At 40.0% G+C, this 22,897-nt stretch overlaps 1 protein-coding gene and 1 pseudogene across 9 annotated transcripts; both read right to left on the bottom strand.

The window, feature by feature from the left end:
• Window positions 1–226: 226 nt before the first annotated feature.
• On the bottom strand, window positions 227–22,535 carry UBTFL1 (upstream binding transcription factor like 1). 8 transcript variants are annotated; one of them, XM_082410229.1, is made up of 5 exons: window positions 21,483–22,535; window positions 14,663–14,773; window positions 10,152–14,570; window positions 7,010–9,429; window positions 227–2,554 (listed from the first exon to the last, which is right to left on the bottom strand). In XM_082410229.1, the coding sequence occupies exon 5, from the start codon at window positions 2,438–2,440 to the stop codon at window positions 1,205–1,207; it is 1,236 nt and encodes a 411-aa protein (XP_082266355.1). In that variant the 5' UTR covers window positions 2,441–2,554; window positions 7,010–9,429; window positions 10,152–14,570; window positions 14,663–14,773; window positions 21,483–22,535; the 3' UTR covers window positions 227–1,204. The 8 variants fall into 8 exon arrangements, with proteins under 8 accessions (XP_082266355.1, XP_082266357.1, XP_082266361.1 ...); XM_082410231.1 differs by lacking the exons at window positions 10,152–14,570; window positions 14,663–14,773 and having other exon boundaries at window positions 7,010–8,573; window positions 9,318–9,429; XM_082410235.1 differs by lacking the exons at window positions 10,152–14,570; window positions 14,663–14,773 and having other exon boundaries at window positions 7,010–7,145.
• On the bottom strand, window positions 17,136–21,453 carry LOC309636757 (annexin A2 pseudogene; annotated as a pseudogene). The gene has a single exon. The product of its transcript is annotated as an annexin A2 pseudogene (transcript).
• Window positions 22,536–22,897: the final 362 nt, after the last annotated feature.

Consider the following 22,897-nt stretch of genomic DNA (forward strand, 5'->3'; position numbering starts at 1 on the left):
TGATTTAAAACCATGATTCACAACCAGAGGCAATATTGTAAATATTGCCATTATTTTCTGAGATTGTTATTTTATACTTATAAAAACACTTATAAAGAATAAAATATTTCACTAAGACATCAAGGAGTAAGATGAACTCTCAAAAGTCAACAGTTTTCATATATAAGAACGCAACTACTTGTGTGATGCTAATGTCCATGAGAATGAAAAAACGAAAATAGCCAGGAATGTTTAGAAAAGAAAAGTTTAATGAGATGGCACGGTCTTTAAACACATTTTCAAATATATCAGTAAATCACAATAAAAGCAGTGTCAAACTGGTACATGAATTCCCAAACACTAGTCTGTGGACTAAAATACTTATACACACAACAGGTACAAAGTCATAACATAATGCCTATAAATTAAGTGTATGGTAAAAACGTGGTTCACTTACAACCTGAAGCATTTGGAAGGAGCTGGACCAGAAACCAGAATACATTTAGACATGGCCTGGAAAATTAGTGCCAAGAGTCAAAGGACACTGATTTTGAGAAGCATTTCATTCAGATGGAAATGGTGTGGTTCTAAGAATTTAATTTCTAATTTTTGAAACCAGTAAGAAAAATCTCAGTGATAGCTAAGAGATAAATATACATGTAGAAATGCTGCTGCCGACATACCCCTGCCCACTCACAAATTAAGGAAGGGCCAACTCCTCACTTCAGAGAGCAGGATGAAAGACATCAGGGGCTTGACAATTTTCTTAAAGGCAACTCTCCTAGCTCCAGTCTGTCAAATCTCCCCCTCCCCACTTCCCGTGCAAGAGTCCTGAGAGACAGGACCACAGAGAAGGGAGACGTCACAGACTCCTCGGGGCTCCCTCACAGCTCTCGCAGCAGAAGATGAGGAGAGCAAAATTCCTCTGTTCAGGAAACTCAGTCTAGCCCAGTGTGCACTGCAGCCCAACCAGCTCATTGTTTATTCCAAGAGTCTTCATTGCATTGACTGTCTCTGGGGGTGGACTTGGGCTACAGGGAGGAGAAAGAAATTACTGTACAAGATGCTTTCTATCCAACAGGTCCCTCCTACTTTATATTGAAGAGGGAAGGAAAGAAGGAAGGCAATGAAAGGGCACAGGGAGAAGAATGCTTTAATTTGATGCAGATGCCATGTCCATTTGCTAGGAAGTTCTCTATCCCATCGCTCAGATGGTGAACAAAGCTCAGTTGGAATCTGAGTCAGAGGAGTTCCCTGAGGTAGATGAGCTGGAGCCACTGTCCTCAGACTCACAATTTTCATCTTCATTCCCACTGCTGTGGTCTGAGGAGTTGCTGCCTTCCTCCTCTTCTTCATCTTTCTCGTTTTCTTCTGATCTCCCTGAGGCAGGAGAATGTTCTCCAATAGTGTTTGATGATTCTACCTCTGGAGACTGAAGCCCCTGCTCCAGTCCAGGCCCTCCTTGAAGATTCCCTGATGATGGGAACTGCAGATCCATCCTTCTAACCTTGGGGTTTGGGCCCCTTGTCATGCTCATGTTCTTACGCTTAGTATAGGTTGCCTCTCTGTAAGCAGCATATTCTTCAGGAGACAAACTCTTGAGCCAGAGATCAAGGTCAACCTTGTACTGTTTCTGCAGTTCCTCAGCCTCCTTCTTATAACGCTCCTTCTGGTTCTGTGGGACACGCTGCCAGCATCTACTAATCTCGACCATGCGCTCCCTCAGGGGAACCACTTGAAGCTCCCTACTCGACCACAAATCCTGGTGGAACTTGTGATATCCATTCATAGGTGGCTTCTTGGGCTCTCCATGGAATTTTCTCTTCATGGATAAATTGTTTTCTGGGGGAGACTCCACTTTTTGCACATTTCCCTGAAACTTCTTTCGTGCTTTGATTTGGCTTCCTTTGGGGACATCAGATTTCGTGGAGTTCTGGACTAGATCAGGGTGCTGTTTTCTGAATAGTGCCATTTTCTCCTCAAACTCCAGTTTCTCCTTCTGGAAATCTTGACTATATTTCAGCTTCAGCTGCTCTGGAAGCTTCTTGTATTCCTCAGACAGAACCTTGGTCAGCTCCTGGTTGCTCATCTTAGGGTGTTTTTGGCTGTACTGGGGTCGCATCTCTTTGAAAAAGCGGAGGTAAGCTGTCAAGGGCTTCTTGGGTAAATCAGGATGCTTCTTGCGTTTTCTGCATTTGTAAGGATTGTTAACATTTTCCTTTGCTTCCAGGACTAATTCTTTCAAAGTGCGAAATTTTCTCAAGTTATAAGAAACCTCTAACCATTTGAGTTTGCACATTTCCCCAGAAAAATCTTTAAAAGCTACTTTTTCCCAGTCCATCAGTGACTGGGTTGTTTTGAACGTGTGCCTGTCATTGGATGGAATGTTATTCTCCATACATTCCAATAACTTCACAATGTCTTCTTTGGACCAGTCATCTTGTCCTTTAGGCAACACCATTTCTAGGTCTTTGGGGCACTTATATGATCCCAGCAAAATCTTCAACTTCTTCACTCTCAAGATTCAGAAGGTGAGTTATTTCTGGAATCCTGTAGTTTGTGAGATTCTATGTTCCTGAGGAGAAAGAAAAGGAAAGTTACTCTCCTATGAGATACATGAGAGAAGCACACTCCACTACGGATATGTCCCTTCTATCATTTAATTTCCCCTTAAGAAAGTAAATGAAAACTGGCCCAATTTCTGAATTGAGATTAATGTTGAGCATTAAGCAGCTTCTTTTGCTCATTTAAAAATCCTCAGGCCCCATCCCAACATGTCTTCCAATCAATCTCACCACTTGTTTTATCTACAAGTGAACAAAATAATTGACTGGCTACTAGCTCAAAAAGCAAAGGATATGAGAAAATGATGAGGAAGTAAATAATTAAAATGAAAGAGAAATGCCTGAAAAAGAAAGGGCTTTAAAATAGCAATGTGATTCTACAGCACATGTGTAAGAATGGTCAAAAATCGCAGACAGGAACATCACCAAACCCTGAGAGGATGTGGAGAATCAGGAACTTTGATTCATTGCTGATGGGAATACAAAATGATACAGGCATTCTGAAAGACAATATGGCAGTTTGTTACAAAACTAAATATCCTCTTACCATATAATTCAGTAACCATGCTCCTTTGAATTTGCCCAAATCAGTTGAAAACATGTATCCATTAAAAAAACCTACAAAGGGTAATTTATAGCAGCTTTGTTCATAATTGTCAAAACTTGATAGCAACCAAGATGTCCTTAGGTAGGTGAATGGATAAAGAAACTCTCGTACATCCTGACAATGTAATAGTACTCAGTGCTAAAAAGAAATGAGCGATCAAGCCAGCAAGAGACACGGAGTATATTTGAATGCATATCACTAAAGGAAAGAAGCTAATCTGAAAAGGATACGAACTGCATGAGTCCAACTGTAAGACATTCTAGAAAAAGAGAATTATGGAGACAGAAAAATAATCCTTGGTTTCCAGCAGTCTAGGGTGCGGGGGGGGACTGATGAATAGGTTATCACAAAAGATTTTTAGGGCAGTGTAACTCTTCTGTACATTATAAAGGTGGATACATGTCACTATACATCAGTCAAAACTTACAGAATATACAACACCAAGGTGAACACTAATGTAAAACCATAGACTTTGGGTCATAATGAAGTGTCAGTGTAAGTTCTTCAATTGTAATAAATACACCATTCTGATGCAGTATGTGATAATGGGGGATACTGTGTGTGTGTTTACTCAGGGGAAGCAGGAGGTATATGGGAACTCTCTATACGTTCTATTAAATTTTACTGTGAATCTAATCTTCTCTAAAACAGTAACTCTCCACAGTATTCCAGAGCATAGCTGCCTTCTAAGAGTCCAGATGACCATGGACTGAATGTGCAGTTGAGGAGCTAGAAATAGAAATGAGACAAGCCTAGAAGCTTGTCTAGACTTGCATCCAGCTGTGAGCACTTTATGGGTTAGTCATGAACACTTGAACCTTAAGTAAATGACTGATTTACAGATTTTGCTGGACTCTGTCCATTAGAATAAATGCATTCTACTGAACCATAATTTTTCTGTCTTTAAATGGCAAGGATTTAATGAGAATTATAGAATATTTAGAGTACTTATTTGGTTAACTTTACCAGTCTTTAAGCCACAGTGACAGTATTACCTCCTTCAGAAAACGCCCCACAAAACACCTGGTATTTACTAGAACTTAAACAAGTGTAAGAGCTTATAACAGCATACAATTTCCTCATATCTATTTATCCAATAAGTTGGATAGAAAAGGCAGTCTTTTCTAACTTAATATCTAGATCATGCCCCAAATACTCATGATAGCCCCTTGAACAGCCTCTTAGGATATTCCTCTATTCTAAGACTAAGGCTACTCAGACATATGCTAACTAAGAAGAAAGTGGAAAATTAGATAAAATTGCCTTTACAAATGAGAAGTGGAATACAGTAAGTCCCCTATGTACGAACGAGTCCCATTCCAAGAGCACATTTGTAAATCCAGTTTGTTCGAAAGTCCAACAAAGTTAACCTAGGTACACAGCTAACACAATCGGCTATATAGTACTGTACTGTAATAAATACTTTTCACACAAATAATACATAAAAAAACAAACAGAAAATAAAGAAAACATTTAAAATCTTACAGTACAGTACCGTGAAAAGTACAGTAGTACCAGGTACATCACCGATGTTTTATGCCTGCTTCTGGACATCCTGGGCTTGAAATAAAGGTTCTGTACTACTGTACTCTATACAGTACTGTACAGTAAAGTACACAAAAGCACAGCCACTTGTAAAGGATGCACGCACATGACAATGTTCGCCCACGTGAACTAACTTACGTGATTGGAAATGAGAAAGCATGCTCGCATCTTTGAAAGTTTGAAACTTGAAGGTTCGTATGTAGGAGACTTACTGTATTTGATATCTGAAGCTAGAGAGGAAGAATTGCTTCCTTTCCAATTATTCTAAAAGATAAGATGCATATTTAAAGCAGTGAAGGCTGAAATACTGTTGTGCTGTTGTTTTTGTTGTGTGGCAACAAAGGAGCCAGGCATTTTTCCAAATATCTTACACTTATTACTACAGAACTTAGATGAAGAAACTAAAAACATTAAGAGAGTTTATGTTACTTACTTAAATAACAGAGATTTAGATTTAATACTAATATTTTAGTATTATTAAAATAATACTAAAAGGTTTTAAGAAGAACTGTTTAGCAAACAAAAGAGAAATTATATACTATAAGATACATTAATATGTTTTATTAGGTGTAACATAGGAGAAATTAAAACTCAATGGAAGATGAAGGAAATCAAGTGAAAGGTAGGATGACAGTTTTATATGTTTTAAAATAGATGCCATTTGTTGGGAAAGCAGGAAACAGTTTATCACAGATGGCTCAAGAGTTTAATGAAGGTAATACTAACAGTATTATCACTCTGGTGAATGGAACCTACAAGGAGTTGAGGTTCCCAAAGTCTTACAATAGTGGGAAACTGAACCTGAAGGGGGCAAACAACTTCTGGATGACATTCAGGGATTATTAATGTGTTTGTATATCTTGAGAAGAGGCATTTGGTTCAGAGAGTGTGAGATTGAGTGTGTGATAGTTTTAGAGAAAGCCAGAGAAAAGAATATTGTAAACTGCAGAATGAAGATGTTATAAGAAAAAGGTGTACTCACAGTAAAGCTCTTGGCTGAGCTACGTCTTTTTTTTAATCAAAAGATAATAATTGATATAATCCATCTAGCAATCATATAATGGAAGTAAGATAGGAAGATGAAGGGGAGAGAAGTGTAAACATGTGTATGTAAGGGTCAAAGGGTTGAAGGGCTAAATATTTCATTTGTGGTAATGTCAATAGACATTATTTATATTAATGTATATTAACTACAATATACAATAAAGACAGGGACTCTTCATTTTGTTAGAGATATAAAGAAGAAGAAAACATCTCTCATCAGAAGCTCACGGACACGAACAAATAAGATATCAATAGAAAACTGCCATTATGGAGAAATGTGCAGATACTTTAGGAGCTGGCAGGGGAACCACTTCTTTGCATTTTGTCTCCTGCACTCATACACAAAAATAGTCTTCTTACCACCCATTGATAGAGCAACTTGAGAAAAAAAATGACATTACACACACAGTATACCTACATTAAACAGAATTATTGTTCAATATTCTATTCTATTAAAAACTCACTCCCAAATATCCCTAATAAAAATAATTCATTAGCAATATATTAATCTCTGTTTAACTACAAGCTTCAATTTTGAGAATTCAAACAATTGAATTTTCTCTTCACTTTGACATTGGCACCCTTGAATTTAAGTGACCTTAATGTAAAGAGAATCCATTTCTTAGACGAGCAGATCAATATATTCCCAATCATATCAGATTGACTATCGTATCACAAGTGTTTTCACATTTGGAAATATGAATATTCCAAGTTAAAATAAAAACCAGTGCCATCTAATATATTGTGCTTTCAAATACATGACAGAAATTAATCAAAATTCCCACTTCTATATCAGAGTGAGTGCAGAAGTTCTCAGCTTTCTGGTATTGTGTGTCACCAGTGTTACATTTTCACAGCCATCACCAGCTGCTGGATTGTCATGGGGCACTTTAAAGACCGAAGCTGCAACCTTTCCTGAAGAAACATTGCTCTTCACCTTCTACAACGCAGGTTCCCAACCAGGTTTTAGGAATCATGCCAAATGGAAAAACTACCTGTCTAGGATTTCCCATCCAGAAATTCACATTTTACTTTTACACCATAAAAATCATAAATTAGCAGAAACATTCATATTCATTTATAAATTTCAAACATTTGTAGATATTATAATTCTATGGCTCCAGAGTAAACTGAACATAATTACATAGTTTTTATTAACTAGGAGTATTTCATCTGCTTGAGAAATTCTTAAGTCTGCTGACTGTTAAATTAAAATTTTTTTTTTAAGGGAAAGAAATATGAATTCCTCTACTCAGGACATTGTACTTACCAGAAGATTGTAGAATGGGTCTCATCAATGCTGGTAGGAAATTCCATCCAATCAGGTCAGGGGTTCTATGTTCTCTGGGTGGGTCAGCAGCTGTAGCTTTCAGAGTTCTCCACAGTCCAGCCAACTCCAAATGACTCTGAACAGAAGAAACATTGCTTTTGAGATGCCTGACTATCAGGATCCTTGAAGTCCCTCCCTGATTGGTTACTGAAGTTCCCTTAGATACACCCAATCAACACTGACTGGATTAACACCCTTCCTAATCTCTATAAACAACCCACTGCCAAAGTCTCCTAGGGCTGGCTTATCCTCATCTTTGAGTTTTATAATAAACACCCATTCATGTTTGATTTAGAAGGTCCCAAATTCTATTCCAGTTCCCTCCATATTTGATTATACTTCAGTAAGGTATTTGAATATGCATCATTCCATGTCTTGGTAACTTCTGCCCTTTTTTCACTATGATCTAGGATCTAATAACATGTTGTGCTTAGAATGCCCATTTAAATTCCTTCAGTTCTGATCAGTTTTTACTACTGTATGGAATAAATCGAAATATGAATGATTATTGTGGATATTTTGGGAACTTGAGAAATAGAGGCTCCAAATTCTGGCAGCCATGGCTGATTTAATTCTGATGTTAGGATGATTAAACATGAGCATTACATTTTAAAAAATCACGGTATTTTTGTTAAAAGCAATTTGATTAAACCCAATGTGGTCAAAAGTACACCTGGCTTGAAATGATTACTTATTAGACCAAAGAATGTTTGACAATATCAGACTTCATAATTTTTTTGAAATTGGCTTCCTCTATTTCAAAATGTATATATAAGTATACTTTCCAACAAGTGATTAAGTGACTATATCTAAAAATAGGATATTATTAGACAAACTAAATCAGTGAAATATTTACCTTTAAAAAAACACTAAATAAATATGGCTTAATTGTTTTTTTTTTTTTTAAGTCAATTTCCTTTAGTTTTACTGTGTATGAGCTAGTCAAGTGTACCTGGTAAGGGTCTTTCTATCTAGGTTGGAGATGGCCCTTTATTTTATTTTATTTTATTTTTAATTATTTATTTATTTATTTATTTATTTGGCTGTGTTGGGTCTTCGTTTCTGTGGGAGGGCTTCCTCTAGTTGCAGCAAGCGGGGGCCACTCTTCATCACGGTGCGCGGGCCTCTCACTATCGTGGCCTCTCTTGTTGTGGATCACAGGCTCCAGACGCGCAGGCTCCGTAGTTGTGGCTCACGGGCCTAGTTACTCCGCGGCATGTGGGATCTTCCCAGACCAGGGCTCGAACCCGTGTCTCCTGCATTAGCAGGCAGATTCTCAACCACTGCGCCACCAGGGAAGCCCAATATGGCTTAATTTTTGATATATGTTTTTACTTATGGATATACACAGACAAAGCTGAAATCATGTACAGAAATATATGGGGGGGAATGTTATAATTCTTGGAGATTTCCATGGTAATAACTTGTTGGGATTTTTAAAAAATAAAAGTTTCATCTCTATATATATATTTTATAATCTTTTGGTAATGAGAATGAACTGCTCCTGAAAAAGAACGACCATTTTTATTAGAATATACTATCACATACATATCCTTCACATAACTCACATAAATAGTTTGTAGAGGTCTCTAGTTCTAATTACTTTTAGCATGCTATTTTATTACCCATAAAAATTAATTAAGGGAATCAATAAATGTTACATTTTTATGTTTATAATACCAAATTCAGATTAAATTTTAGCAGATTCACTATTATTGAAAATAAAGAACTTCTAATACATTAATGAAGGTTATACAGTTCCTTTAGAAAGCAAATAAATTAACAAACTATTATTATGAACTGTTAAACATTATTAAACTATTAAGTTGGCAAATATTTAAAAAGGATAATATCCAGTATTAATGATAGTAAAAAAATGTATACCCTCACATATTGGTATGTTTGTATGAAGTTAATATAGACTGTTTTGATAATATGCATTAAAATTCTTAAAAAATGTTTGCCTCTGACCCAATGATTCTAGTCCTAGAAAAATATTCTAGGGAATTCATTGGACAAAACCTGGCAAATCTGAAACCTTTCTTTAACAATTTCTCTCCCTACTATATATAATCTACATACACAGCAAAAAAAAAAAAAAAAAATTTGAAGTTTTTTACTTCCCCAGCAAAATCTGAGACCTCAAGATTTTAGGGCAACAATCTTTCATTCTGTTGGATGGAGTAGTGGATTAAATGTGCCCACTTACACCTCCCCCAAATTATGTCCAAATCCCAACACCCAGTACCTCTGAATGTGACCTATTTTAGAAATAGAGTCTTTGCAGATGGAATCAAGTTGAAGACGTCAAGATGAGATCATCGTTCATAGAGTGGGTCCTAAATCTACTGAGTGATGTCCTGATAAGGGAAAGAAGAGGGATATTTTAGATGTAGCAAAAAAGGTCATGTGAAGAGGCAGAGACATAAAGTAAACAATTGCTTAACTGAACAACTGTAAAATCAGCTTTAAGATGCCTTTTGAAAAATGATGAGCAGTGAAGCGATGGTGAACAGATCTATTTATAAGTAAAAATTCTTGAGAGGGGGGTTATAGGCTTCTGATCAATGACCACAAAATTTTCAGTGGTATAGAACATAAAGCCATTGACTCAAACGTGCCTCAAATGAGGAGATAGTTTGATGAACGGGGAGAAAGTATAGATAAACCCTGTGTAGATTGGGCTAGAAACTGGCCAAGAATTCATTATGAATATAATCATTTCTAGACTGATAACATTAATGATAATGATAATATTAAAATGATAATAGTAAAAGTTAATATGTTTACTGTTTCTAGGCACTCAATTAACTCCTCTTACACGGATTAACTATTTTACTCTTCAACAATATTAACAAATTTTCTATTTTTGCCTCCATTTTATGAGGTTACCTGACATAGTGTGGATAAAATAAGTTACTTGCCTATGAATAACAGATTGAATAATGCTTCATGCAGTACTCACATATAGGTATTACTGATAGAAAAAATGACAGTGTAGATTTAGTGTCCATGATTACCATTAATGTTTCATTTTTAAGTGAACATAGTAGAAATTCATTGTACCTTGTTCAGAACTCACCTTTGGGTACAGTTAATGAAATGTTCCACTCTTGTTCAGTAAGTAACTCTGTTAAATTCAGTTCAGTGATTGGTGATCCCCTCCTGGTGGCAGTAACTTTCAAAATTCTCCACAGCCCAGCCGAGTCCAAACAGGACAGCTCTGGGCTCAGGAGAAGAATGAGCTCTTTGCTGGATGTTTTATATATTCTCCGAAGACCATGCCCATTTCCTCCAAATGATAAGGTTATCAAACCTTAGAAAAGGTATAGGCGCACATGATTAGATTTTTGCAGAGTTGAAAACACACTGACACCAATGGTTAACATCAAACATTTTGAAACCTACTTAATCCAATTGCCACAATCCAATCTCTGGTGAAAAAAAAAAAAAAAAGTCACACCTTGAGTTTACACTTGTAATCCAAGAAGTTGCTGTTTGGAAAATAAATGATCTCCCCAAATATGAATTTCAATATCTCCACTTAATGAACTATATTTTAGTCCTAATTGAAGTGACCCATTACTACCCACTATAATTGGTTGCCTGTCTGAATCTGCCTGCATTACTTCTGTGATAACGTGATATTTCTTCAGAAAGATGAGTCTTTCACATTCCATTTTTCATCCCAATGCAATCAAGCTCCCCAATAATACCACTTACTGCTCTGGCAGAGATAGCCCACTACTGTTTGATGGATCTTGTCAACCTCATCTGAACTAAAATTCTCTGAAATTTTATACTTTTCATTGATATCTCCATGAAATTCTTCTTTCTAAGGTTTTTTTGATTGTTTGCTTTGTTTTTCTTTTTGGTAACACACTGTTGCTTTGTTTCTTTCCCTCTATAACTGCACACAAAATAGCTGTTGGTAATTCTTCTCTATGACTCTGTCCCTTTTTCTCATTCCCTGCATATTATTTCACACCCTCTCATTCTAATATTCAATATATATGCACAATTGAAATATTTATGCTGTGTTGTGTATTTAATGATTAACTCATAGTTGTATATACATGATTGACTAAAAGGAATCTTAGACATTTTCTTTAAGAAATATGATACTGGATCATATGGTAGGTCTATTTTTAGTTTTTTAAGGAACCTCCATACTGTTCTCCATAGTGGCTGTATCAATTTACATTCCCACCAACAGTGCAAGAGTGTTCCCTTTTCTCCACACCCTCTCCAGCATTTATTGTTTCCAGATTTTTTGATGATGGCCATTCTGACCGGTGTGAGATGATATCTCATTGTAGTTTTGATTTGCATTTCTCTAATGATTAATGATGTTGAGCATTCTTTCATGTGTTTGTTGCAATCTGTATATCTTCTTTGGAGAAATGTCTATTTAGGTCTTCTGCCCATTTTTGGATTGGGTTGTTTGTTTTTTTGTTATTGAGCTGCATGAGCTGCTTGTAAATTTTGGAGATTAATCCTTTGTCAGTTGCTTCATTTGCAAATATTTTCTCCCATTCTGAGGGTTGTCTTTTGGTCTTCTTTATGGTTTCCTTTGCTGTGCAAAAGCTTTTAAGTATCATTGGGTCCCATTTGTTTATTTGTGTTTTTATTTCCATTTCTCTAGGAGCTGGGTCAAAAAGGATCTTGCTGTGATTTATGTCATAGAGTGTTCTGCCTGTGTTTTCCTCTAAGATTTGATAGCAATCCCACTACTGGGCATATACCCTGAGAAAACCATAATTCAAAAAGAGTCATGTACCAAAATGTTCACTGCAGCTCTATTTACAATAGCCAGGACATGGAAGCAACCTAAGTGTCCATCATCGGATGAATGGATAAAGAAGATGTGGCACATATACACAATGGAATATTACTCAGCCATAAAAAGAAACGAAATTGAGTTATTTGTAGTGAGGTGGATGGAGTTAGAGTCTGTCATACAGAGTGAAGTAAGTCAGAAAGAGAAAAACAAATACAGCATGTTAACACATATATATGGAATCTAAGGAAAAAAAAAAAAAAAGGTCATGAAGAACCTAGTGGCAAGACAGGAATAAAGACACAGACCTACTAGAGAATGGACTTGAGGATATGGGGAGGGGGAAGGGTAAGATGTGACAAAGTGGGAAAGTGGCATGGACATATATACACTACCAAACGTAAAATAGCTAGCTAGTGGGAAGCAGCCGCATAGCACAGGGAGATCAGCTCTGTGCTTTGTGACCACCTAGAGGGGTGGGGTAGGGAGGGTGGGAGGGAGGGAGATGCAAGAGGGAAGAGATATGGGAACATATGTATATGTATAACTGATTCACTTTGTTATAAAGCAGAAACTAACACACCATTGTAAAGCAATTATACTCCAATAAAGATGTTAAAAAAAAAAGAAATATGATATTGTCTGCTAAGTTTGAGCAACTTTCTCTTAAGGTTTTCTTTATTTTGACTGTGTTTGCATTTTATTCTGAAAATTTTTTCCTATTTAATCAATCACAGGCCATTGTGCTTCACTCAGGGAAGGGTACTAGACAGGAATATTTATTTATTTATTTAAAAAATTTTATTGAAGTATAATTGTTCATCTTGGTCTTACATTGATTTATCACAGTTCCAAACATGATCAAACTCATCATCACCATCAACTCAGGTTATAAGATTTTAAAATATAAAAACTGAACTGCTTGAGATTGACAGCATCCTTTCTTCAACTGTCTATCCTAGAACCTGGTACAAAATACTAGTTAGTATCTGCGTTATATTAGACATGAATGAAGAATAATTATCTTCACCTAATTTTCATTCTCTCTCAGGTAGAGAGTTTCCTTGATTCAAGCTTTTCTCTCAGCCACGGCTTACCCGGTATTCCTCAGCCATCCACAAAGTGGATCAATGCCTGTGAGCCACACGCTTCTCAGACTTACAGCAGGGTAAACAAAGCACATCCTTGGTGACCTCACAAAAGAAGGTCTTTGTTTTCATGTGTATCTCACATATCTGTTCTTCAGAGCTTGGTAAGTCATAGGTTCCTGCCCATCTGGCAAGGAATACCTGTGTCTTCAAAACGATATTGGTGGTCAAGTTCATTTAATGGGATGTTTCCCTGCACACAAGGTAACGAGGAGGATGTTGGGCTTCCTCCCGGCAGAGACAGAGACACGGCATATCAGACAAGGCACCTCTGATATAAACAATGTAACTAGGAGCATATTCGTCAAGACTTTAGATCCTGTCTTTTTTGTTTGGTTGGTTTTTGCCTTTCATTTTTTGAAAACAGTTTTATTGAGAGATAATTGACATACAGTAAACTGCACATACTTAGAGTGGTATACTATCAAAAGTTTTCACATATGTATACAGCCATAGAACCATCACCATGATTAAGATAATGAACATATCCACCACCCCAAAAGTTTCTCCTGCCCTTTCATAATCTTTTTCGCCCAACTTTTCCCACACAACACACCCCCAGCCCCTTCATTTCCATCCCCAGGCAATCACTGATCTGTATTCTGTTGTTATAGATTAGACACATTTTCTGGAATATTATATAAACGGAATCACACCCTATGTACTCTTTTTTTTTGGTCTGGCTTTCTCTTACTCAGAATGATTACTTTGAGATTCATCCTGTTGTAGTGTATTTTAATAGGTCATTTCATGTATTGCTAAGCAGTGTTTCAGTTTATGGCTATACCACAGTTAGTGTATTCATTCACCTGTTTAGTAGATATTTGGGTTATTTCTCTTTTTATGGCTGTCTTTCTATACATTACTGATGTTTCAAATAAAGCTGCTAAGGGCCTCGTGCTGGAATCCTGGAGAAGAGAAGCTCTATTTCTGTTGGGAGTGGAGGGGACGTGATGTCAGCCTGTGGCAGTTGGTGGCCATCTTGCTGTCATAAAGGCAGAGCCACCTGTGTGAGGATGACACCGTAAGCAGAGCCAAGAGGTCGAGCAAGATGATTCCTGCTGATGCCATTGAGCTCCAGGTACAGCCCTGCCGGAATCTGTCTGCCTGTGGACTTAGATACCACCTGCACCTAAATTCTCCAAATGTATAGATGTTAGACATGGAGTCAGCGTGAAATCTTGTGTAAGTGCAGGAGCTGTGAGAGAAGACAAAATGACTCACGTGTCTGCCTTTCCATGGGTGTCCAAGGAGAGAAATCTTCCCAGAGCTTTTCAGAGAAGTCCCAGCCCAGGAATTCACAACAGAGTGTCTTCTCACACGGCAGTCTACCAGATGGGTGGTCTGAGGCCAGTCTTTGCTCCTGGTCCCACACCAGCCTCTGGGGTCTCCTGCCTGTGTGGCCCAGCACTCACCCCTCCACACACATAATCACTTGTACCCACCCAGGCCTTCTCACCTTTGGACTCTGCCTTGGTGGGCTCTGGTCCTCCAGCTGACTGAGGGGAATGTTGACACGGTGTTCCAGTGTGAGCCAGGTGTGCTGAGTTGCACATGAGCCCAGGATCGGATCCTGAGAAGTGACCCAGGTGGTGTCTGGGCAGGAGGCCTGCCCCATTCACCTCTGAGCCCTGGTTCTGGAGAACCTCCTGTGGCCACACTCACCAGGAGCCCAGGTTGGCCCTCGTTGGCAGTGTGGTGTCCCCACCACTCACTCGGGGAGATGGATTGGGTGTCCCCATCGATCAGCTCCTCACCAATCTCCAGGGTGGGGCTCTGCAATGACAGTCACCAGCAGTCGGCCTGGCCCAGAGGTATCAGAGCACCATGCGGCCATTATCTTATCGCAGCTTCTTCTGCCCACTTGACCTTCTGTTCCCACATCATGCCCAGACCTGTGTCTGCTCAGATATCCATCGAGGAGAAAAGAGGTACATCTAGAGGGTTTGGGATAAACATTGGGCAGAAGGGTGCTGCCCTGGCTTTCCACATCGCACCCAGCCAGCTTTGACCTGGGGTGTGGACGTGACCGGCCCACCAGGCTTCTGACCCCTCATCAGCCTGCTCTTGCTTGAGGCAGACCCGCCCCACATAAAGCCCCCACCTGCACATGTACAGGGAGGCAACAGAGTGCTGCCCAGGTGGGATCAGAGGGCTGGTCTGGCCTGAGCTGGCCTGCCCTGCACCTCCCTGTGTTACATTTCTGTCCCTCTGGTCAAATGGCCAAAGGTGTCTGGGATGAGATCTGTCCCAGGGTCTGCAGTGTCAGAAAGCATTCTCACTGTGACCTTTCCTGATACCATGGCTTTGGGAATATTGTGACGCAATATAAGTCCCTTCCTCCTCTCCAACCCAGTGAGCTGGGTAAGGGGCTTCTCTAGAAGTGGGTGCCTGGTTACCCAAGTTCCAAGTTCTTCTGGGCGCTCTCGCCAGGGAAGTGAGGTCACTTTCTGCGGTCTGCTTACCTGGGTTTCCTCCTTACACAAAACTCCCCAAAGGCATCTGTGGGCTGCTGACTTCTCACCCCCCACCTCATGCCTTGTCCATGCACAGTGGCACCACACAGCCCACTTCCCAGCCCACAGCCCCTGGGAAGCCTGGGGGCAGCCAGGGTTCCAGCTCTGAGGACACAGCTGGGGTCAGACCTGGCTCCTCCTCCTCATCAGGGATGCGATCCTGGACAAGCCATGTGCCTCTCAGGGTTTCCCCAATCCCCCATCTGCCCACCGGGCATCACTTTGGCATCTACTTCTTACGGAAGCCGTCAGGTTACCACCTTTAAACACCCAGAGTGCCTGTAAAACCCATGGCCTGGTATCACATGGAGCTCATGCGCAGACTTTTAGCAAAGGAAGGATTACGTAAAGGGCTGGCATAGCACAGAATACAACTGAAACAGGCCTGGGTCTCCTCTGGGATTTAGGGAAAGTCACTCCCCTTCCTGCCTGTTTCCCAGTGCCCCTCCTCCATGGGAGAGTTGAAATTCAATAAAATTCAGACATCCTCCCCTCTGGCATACAACCAAAAAAATAAATAAATAAAAGATGCTATGAACATTTATGTATGAGTATTTGTATAGACATAGGCTTTCATTTCTCTTAGGTAAATACGTGGGACTCAAATGAATAGATCTTATGGTATTTATATGTCTAACTTTTTAATAAATGACAATGTGGTTGCACAATGTCATATTTCCAGTAGCAGCATATAAGCATTCCTGTTCCTTCATATTTTTGCCAATACTTAGTATGTACAGTCTTTTACATTTTAAAAGTGGTATATTATTTTGATTTTAATTTACATTTCTTTAATGATTAATGATGCTGAATATCATTCGATGTATTTGTCACCTATATATCTTGTCTGGTGAATAATCTGTTCAAATATCATACCCATATTTTACTGTACTGTTTTATTATTCATGAGTTTTGCCAGTTCTTATAGACAAGTTCTCTATCTGATATATGATTCACAAATGTATTCTTCTGCCTTTCCTTTCTTTGAAAAGAGTCTTTTGAGGGCAGATTTTTAAAAATAATGATAAAGTCCAATTTATCAATTGATCATGCTTTTGTTGTTTTATTCTCCTCCTCACGACCACCTTTCTCCAAAAAAAAAGAAGATTTTGCTGGACACAGTATTACAAAGAATTCAATTAGAAGTTTGATGGGCTTAGGTTTTATCTTTAGGCTTATAACCCATTTGAGCTGATTTTTGTGGATGATTTGTGTTACATATTGGAGTTCTTTTTTTTTTTTTTTTTTGCAGTTAATGTTTCAGCCCAGTTTGTTGAAAAGAGCATCCTTTCTCCACGGAATTGCCTTTGCACTTTGGTTAGAAAAATCCTTTGTCCACATATATGTAGGTCTATTTCTTTCTTTCTTTTTTTTTTTTTAACATCTTTATTGGAGTATAATTGCTTTACAATGGTGTGTTAGTTTCTGCTTTATAACAAAGTGAATCAGTTATACATATACGTATGTTCCCATATCTCTTCCCTCTTGCATCTCCCTCCCTCCCACCCTCCCTACCCCACCCCTCTAGGTGGTCACAAACCACCGAGCTGATCTCCCTGTGCTATGCAGCTGCTTCCCACTAGCTATCTATTCCACATTTGGTAGTGTACATATGTCCATGCCACTCTCTCACTTTGTCACAGCTTACCCTTCCCCCTCCCCATATCCTCAAGTCCATTCTCTAGTAGGTCTGTGTCTTTATTCCCGTCTTACCCTTAGGTTCTTCATGACCTTTTTTTTTTTTCTTAGATTCCATATATATGTGTTAGCATATGGTATCTGTTTTTCTCTTTCTGACTTACTTCACTCTGTATGACAGACTCTTCTGAGCTCTCTAATTTGTGCCATTTATCTACTTATCTATTTGAACACCAATACCACACAGTTGTGATCACTGTGGCTTTAAGAAAGTCTTGACATTAGGTAGTGTTACTCCAACTTTGCTCTTTGTAGTAATATAATGCTACAATGTTACATGACTATAATGTTGGGAGTCAGGTTCTATAAATGTCCATTAGGGCAAGCTGGCTTATAGTGTTGTCCTGTCCTTTATGATTTTCAATTTGATCTATGGATCTATTTGATCTATGGCTCTGTTAATCTATGGATTTCAATATTCAAAGAGATACTGAAATCTCTGAATATAATTTCCATTTCTCTGGCAGTTCTGTCAGTTTTGGCCCCATGTAATGTGAAGCTCTGTTATTAGGTGCATAAACATTTAGGATTCTTATGTCCTTTTCAGATGTGATCCCTTTATCACTATGAAATGACCTCTTATATCCGTGGTAATAATATTCTTCGTTCTGAAATCTATTGTTTCTAATATTAATATAAGCACTCCTGTTCTTCTTAGAATAGTGTTCGCATGGTATAACTTTTTAATCACTTTACGTTAGCCAATTTGTGACTCTATATTTCAAGTGTATAGGCAACATATAGTTGTATCTTGCTTTCTTAACCATCTGAAAACATCTGCCTTTAATTGGGATGTTTCCACCATTGATATTAAATATGATTATTGATATGGTTATCAGTAAGTCTATCATCTTGCTACTTGTTTACTCTTTTCCCATCTGTTTTACCCCCTTTTTTCTCTGTTCCTGTCTTTAAAAAATATTGTTTATGATTCCATTTTGTCACCTTTTTTGGCTTATTATTTGTAACCTCCTATTTAAAGTTATTTTAGTTGTTTCTAAAGGGTTTATAATATATATCTTTAACTTACCATACTCTACTTGTATGTGATATTTTACCACTTCACACATAGTATAATAACCATATTTTATGTATAAATAGATATACATATGTTTATTTTTCTCCTCCCAAACTTTGTAATATGTTTGTCATATATTTTATATTTACATAGATTATAAAACCTTCATAACATTGTTATGATTTTGTTTAAATAATCCATTACTTTAAAAGTTTCTAATAACAAGAAAAAGTCTTATATATTTACACATGTAATTACAATTTATGGTGTTCCTCATTTTTGTGCGTGTGTATATCCTTTGTAACATGGGTGTACATCTACAAGACATGAATTCTTGCAGCTTTGGGATCGTTCAGGAAGGAAAACCCAGTCTCTATTATTCTATCTTAAGAAGTAGAAGTCTCCCCTTATCTGCCTTTTGTAAGTAGTATTAAAATAATTTTTTAATTAAAAGAAAATGGATTTTCTACTAATTTTATTATTAGTACTATTGTTTTAGTATTTAAAAAGTTAACTGTTTCTGGATTGCTAGTGAGAATGAAAATATCTTAGATTGCTTATTTGGGGCATACATTCTTAAGGAAATATTAAATTAAGACGCACCAGTGGAAGACTGGAAAATATTGTGGTTGTTATCCATGGCTTCAATCTGGGTGATATTTTTACAAACAAATGTGTAGTTATGCATTTTTAAAAACATGTGGAAAAATAAGGTGATTTTTTTGCTGACCATATACAATCCCATTGTCTCTTTGAAGAAATAATTATCTTGAATGTTTTACGGTAAATGGGCCAGAATTCTGAGGCCATTGACACTCTTTTTATTCCTTAAGGCCACCTTCTGTTTTGTTTTTAAATAGATGTTATATTTTAGAGCAGTGTAAGTTCACCGCAAAATTGAGCGGAGCAAGGGGATCCCCATATACGCCCTGCGCTCCCACATATGCACAGCCTCCCACACAAGTAATGTTTGCTACCGTCGATGAAACTACATTGCACGTCATCACCAAAGCCCATAGTGTAAAATTAGCGTTTACTGGTTGCTATACATTCTATTTAAATAGAATAAATGTATAATGACACTTATTCTGTAAGTTTGAATAAGTGTATACAGAGTGTTTATCATACAGAATGTTTTTTTTTTTTTCCACTGCCCTAAAAATCCTCTGTGCTCCACCCTCCCTCCTCCCACCCCCTGGCAACCATTGATCTTTTTGCTATCTCCATAGTTTTGCCATTTCCAGAATGCCATATAGTGGGAAGGATATATAGTATGCAGCCTTTTCAGATTGGCTTATTTCACTTAGTAGTATACAATTAGGGTTGCTTCATGTCTTTTTTTTTTTTTTTTTTTTAACTTGTGCCTAAAGTAAAAATTCAGTTTATTCATCTGTTTACAACACAGTACTCAAAAGGCAAAGTGTTTCACATCATAGATTTCACTTCCAACTCCTTGGAATGTTCATTTCTTTGACTGTAAAGAGAGACTAGACGGGAAAGCCAGGTGATGCTTTTAGGCAAATAAACTAAGGATGGAGCAGGTGGGGTGGGCAGCGCTAACGTCATCCTCCCAGGGATGGGCACAAGGGGGCTCTAAGCCACAAGCTGATTGTGTAGAACTGTTAGCTGGGAGCGTGGAGCAGCCGTCCTGGACCCTTGGGCCACTGTGGGCTTCAGTCATCCTGACCACACAGGTACAGCAGCGCTTTCTGGGAGTCGCCCTTGGTGTCTTGCTGAATGTAGTAGTACAGGGACTTGCCGTACTTTTTCTTGAATTCAAGAAATTCTAGTTTTCAACATGTTCACTTCACTGCGGGAGATCATGATTCTAATCAGGACCTTATTGCGAGTGCCCTTGCCCTTCATGGAGTCGTACAGTCTGTCAGCAAAATACAGGGGCTTGTTCTGAATGCACTGGGCTAGGTTCAGGAAAGCATTTTCCAGGTCTCCTCTGACCTCCTTCTTGATGCTCTCCGGCATGTCATAAGGGCTGTAGTTCTTGTACCTTTCAAGTACTTTCTGGAGGCGGCACACACTCGGCTCGGTCATGATGCTGACCCACTTGGAAACATCAGTTCCTCTCCGCTTCACACCAGCATCATAGAGATCCCGGGCATCTTGGTCAATCAGTTCATAATCAATGACAGAGCCATCCTCTGCTCTTCGACCCTTCCATAGGGCAACCATCGAAGACTTGAGGAAGTCATCAGATGTGTCGGAAATGATATCCTTCTCCAGATCGGTCTTGTATATTTCCTTGTAGACTCTGTTGATTTCCTGCAGCTCCTGGTTGGTCCTTGAGCAGATGATCTCAATGAGGGAGTCCTCATCGGTCCCCAGCCCCTTCATGGAAGCTTTCAGCTCGGAAGCCTCATACTGAGCAGATGTCTTCAATAGGCCCCAAATCGCTGTCTCCAGGTGGCTGGAAAAGGCTGACTTCAGTGCTGATGCAAGTTCCTTTTTGGTCCTTCTCTGGTAGGTGAAGGCAATATCCTGTCTCTGTTCATTGCTGCGGTTGGGCAAAATGTTGACGATGGTGACCTCATCCACACCTTTAGTCCTGATGGCCTTTTCAATGTTCATCAAAATTGGTGTATGCTTTGACGGACCCGTATGCACTTGGAGGTGTGGAGTGATCAACCTCCAAGCTGAGCTTGCAGAGAATTTCATGAACGATAGACATTTTGAAGGAAGCTGGGCCGGGTGCAGTGCGCTGCAAGCGCCGCCAGACGCAAAGCCTACTTCATGTCTTTTTGTGGCTTGATAGCTCCTTTTAGTACTGAATAATATTCCGTTGTCTGGATGTACCATGGTTTATTTATCCCCTCACCTAGTGAAGGACACCTCGGTTGCTTCCATGTTTTAACAATTATGAATAAAGCAGCTGCAGACACGTTTTTGATAGACATAAGCTTTCTACTCCTTTGCGCAAATAACAAAGAGTGAGATTGCTGGACACAAGCATGTTTCGTTTTGTAAGAACTGCCAAACTTTCTTCCAAAGTGTCTGTGCCATTTAGCATTCCCACCAGCAATGACAGTAGTTTCTGTTAACTCCACATCCTTGCCAGCATTTGACGTAAGTTTTCTACTCCATATTTTATAGGGCAGTCCAGTACTTGTTAATAAATTTGTATTGAAATAAATAGATTAAGACAAACAGCATGGTATGCACAGTTAAAAACAAACAACAATCAGGAAATCCCAGCTGTATTTACCCCAGAGGAAGAAGACCAGCGCTGGGAGCACCTTACCGCCGCTCGCCGGCCCCCTGCCGGCTGCACCTGGCCTGGGATGTCTGGGCAGCTGCGGGGCTTCTCTTCTCAGGTCGCACTGGACAAAGGAGCCCGCCTGAGGCCTCGCCCAGGAAGAGGAGCGGGATCCGCAGACGGGGCACGCGGAGTCCTCAGGGGTTAGGTGCCGGCAGGGCGAGATAAGAGAGCCCAAGATGAGGGTTGCAGCCACAAAGGACCCGCGAATCTCCGCCGTGCCCTTGTTTTCAGCACTGAATCTCACCACGACCCGCACACGATGCCCGCAGATCCCACTTCTTTTCTGACACTCGAACCACCACCTCCATCGCGCAACAGTATCCTAAGGGACGGCCAGGACTCCTTGGCACCGCCAGGCACTTGTGGACACAATGATTACTGGGTTCCTTAAGAGCAGCCCGTTTAACATCCACGTCCTGCCAACTCCAACACGACCGTTCTCCCATCGCCATCCACGTCCTGCCAACTCCAACTCGGCCGCGGCGACTCCTGGCGGGATGGAACCTAAGATCTTTCCCAGACCGACGCGGGATCCGGCGCGCTGCGGGCATCTTCCGCGTTCCTCGCCGAGCTCCTGGGCGCCGGTGTCCGGAGCGCCGCCAAGCCCCAGCGCTCCTCCCTCGGGCGGGTACGCTCAGCGGGCTGGGGGCAGGAACCCACAGACCCCAGCGAGGGCCCTGGAAGCTCTGATCCGCAGCCAGAACACTTTCTCCTGAAAAGGCACGCCTTTCTCTGAGAGGGCGGGTTTCTTTGGAAGGAGGCGGCTCCATTCAGCGAGGATGCCAGAACCAAGGGCAGAGCCTAAGCTCCCACCTGGACTCCAAACGGTCTGTCTCCAAGCGGCGACCTTGAACCTGAGGCGCGGCTGGGGCTGGGAGTCTCCAGACCTGCAGGGTCAGAGGAGCCTTAGGGCGGCCCTCAGCTCTCGCTCCCGCCCCGTGGCCGAGGAATTCTGGGCTGTAGGGGTTCAGTCCGGGGACCTGAAGCCTTCATATACTATCTTTGGTTCAATATTTTTCTGTAGCACCACTTACATATTTTACTAGATACGTTTATTTATTATTATTATTTTTTTAAAGTGTTTATTATTTTTTTTTCCTTAACCCCACATTTGTTTGTTTATTTATTTTTGGCTGTGTTGGGTCTTCGTTTCTGTGCGAGGGCTTTCTCCAGTTGTGGCAAGCGGGGGCCACTCTTCATCGCGGTGCGCGGGCCTCTCACTGTCGCCGCCTTTCTTGTTGCGGAGCACAGGCTCCAGACGCGCAGGCTCAGTAGTTGTGGCTCACAGGCCCAGTCGCTCCGCGGCATGTGGGATCTTCCCAGACCAGGGCTCGAACCCGTGTCCCCTGCATTGGCAGGCAGACTCTCAACCACTGCGCCACCAGGGAAGCCCACGT

Source organism: Balaenoptera physalus, assembly GCF_965194825.1.
Source record: "Balaenoptera physalus genome assembly, chromosome: 10".
In the NCBI taxonomy this organism is placed as follows: domain Eukaryota; kingdom Metazoa; phylum Chordata; class Mammalia; order Artiodactyla; family Balaenopteridae; genus Balaenoptera; species Balaenoptera physalus.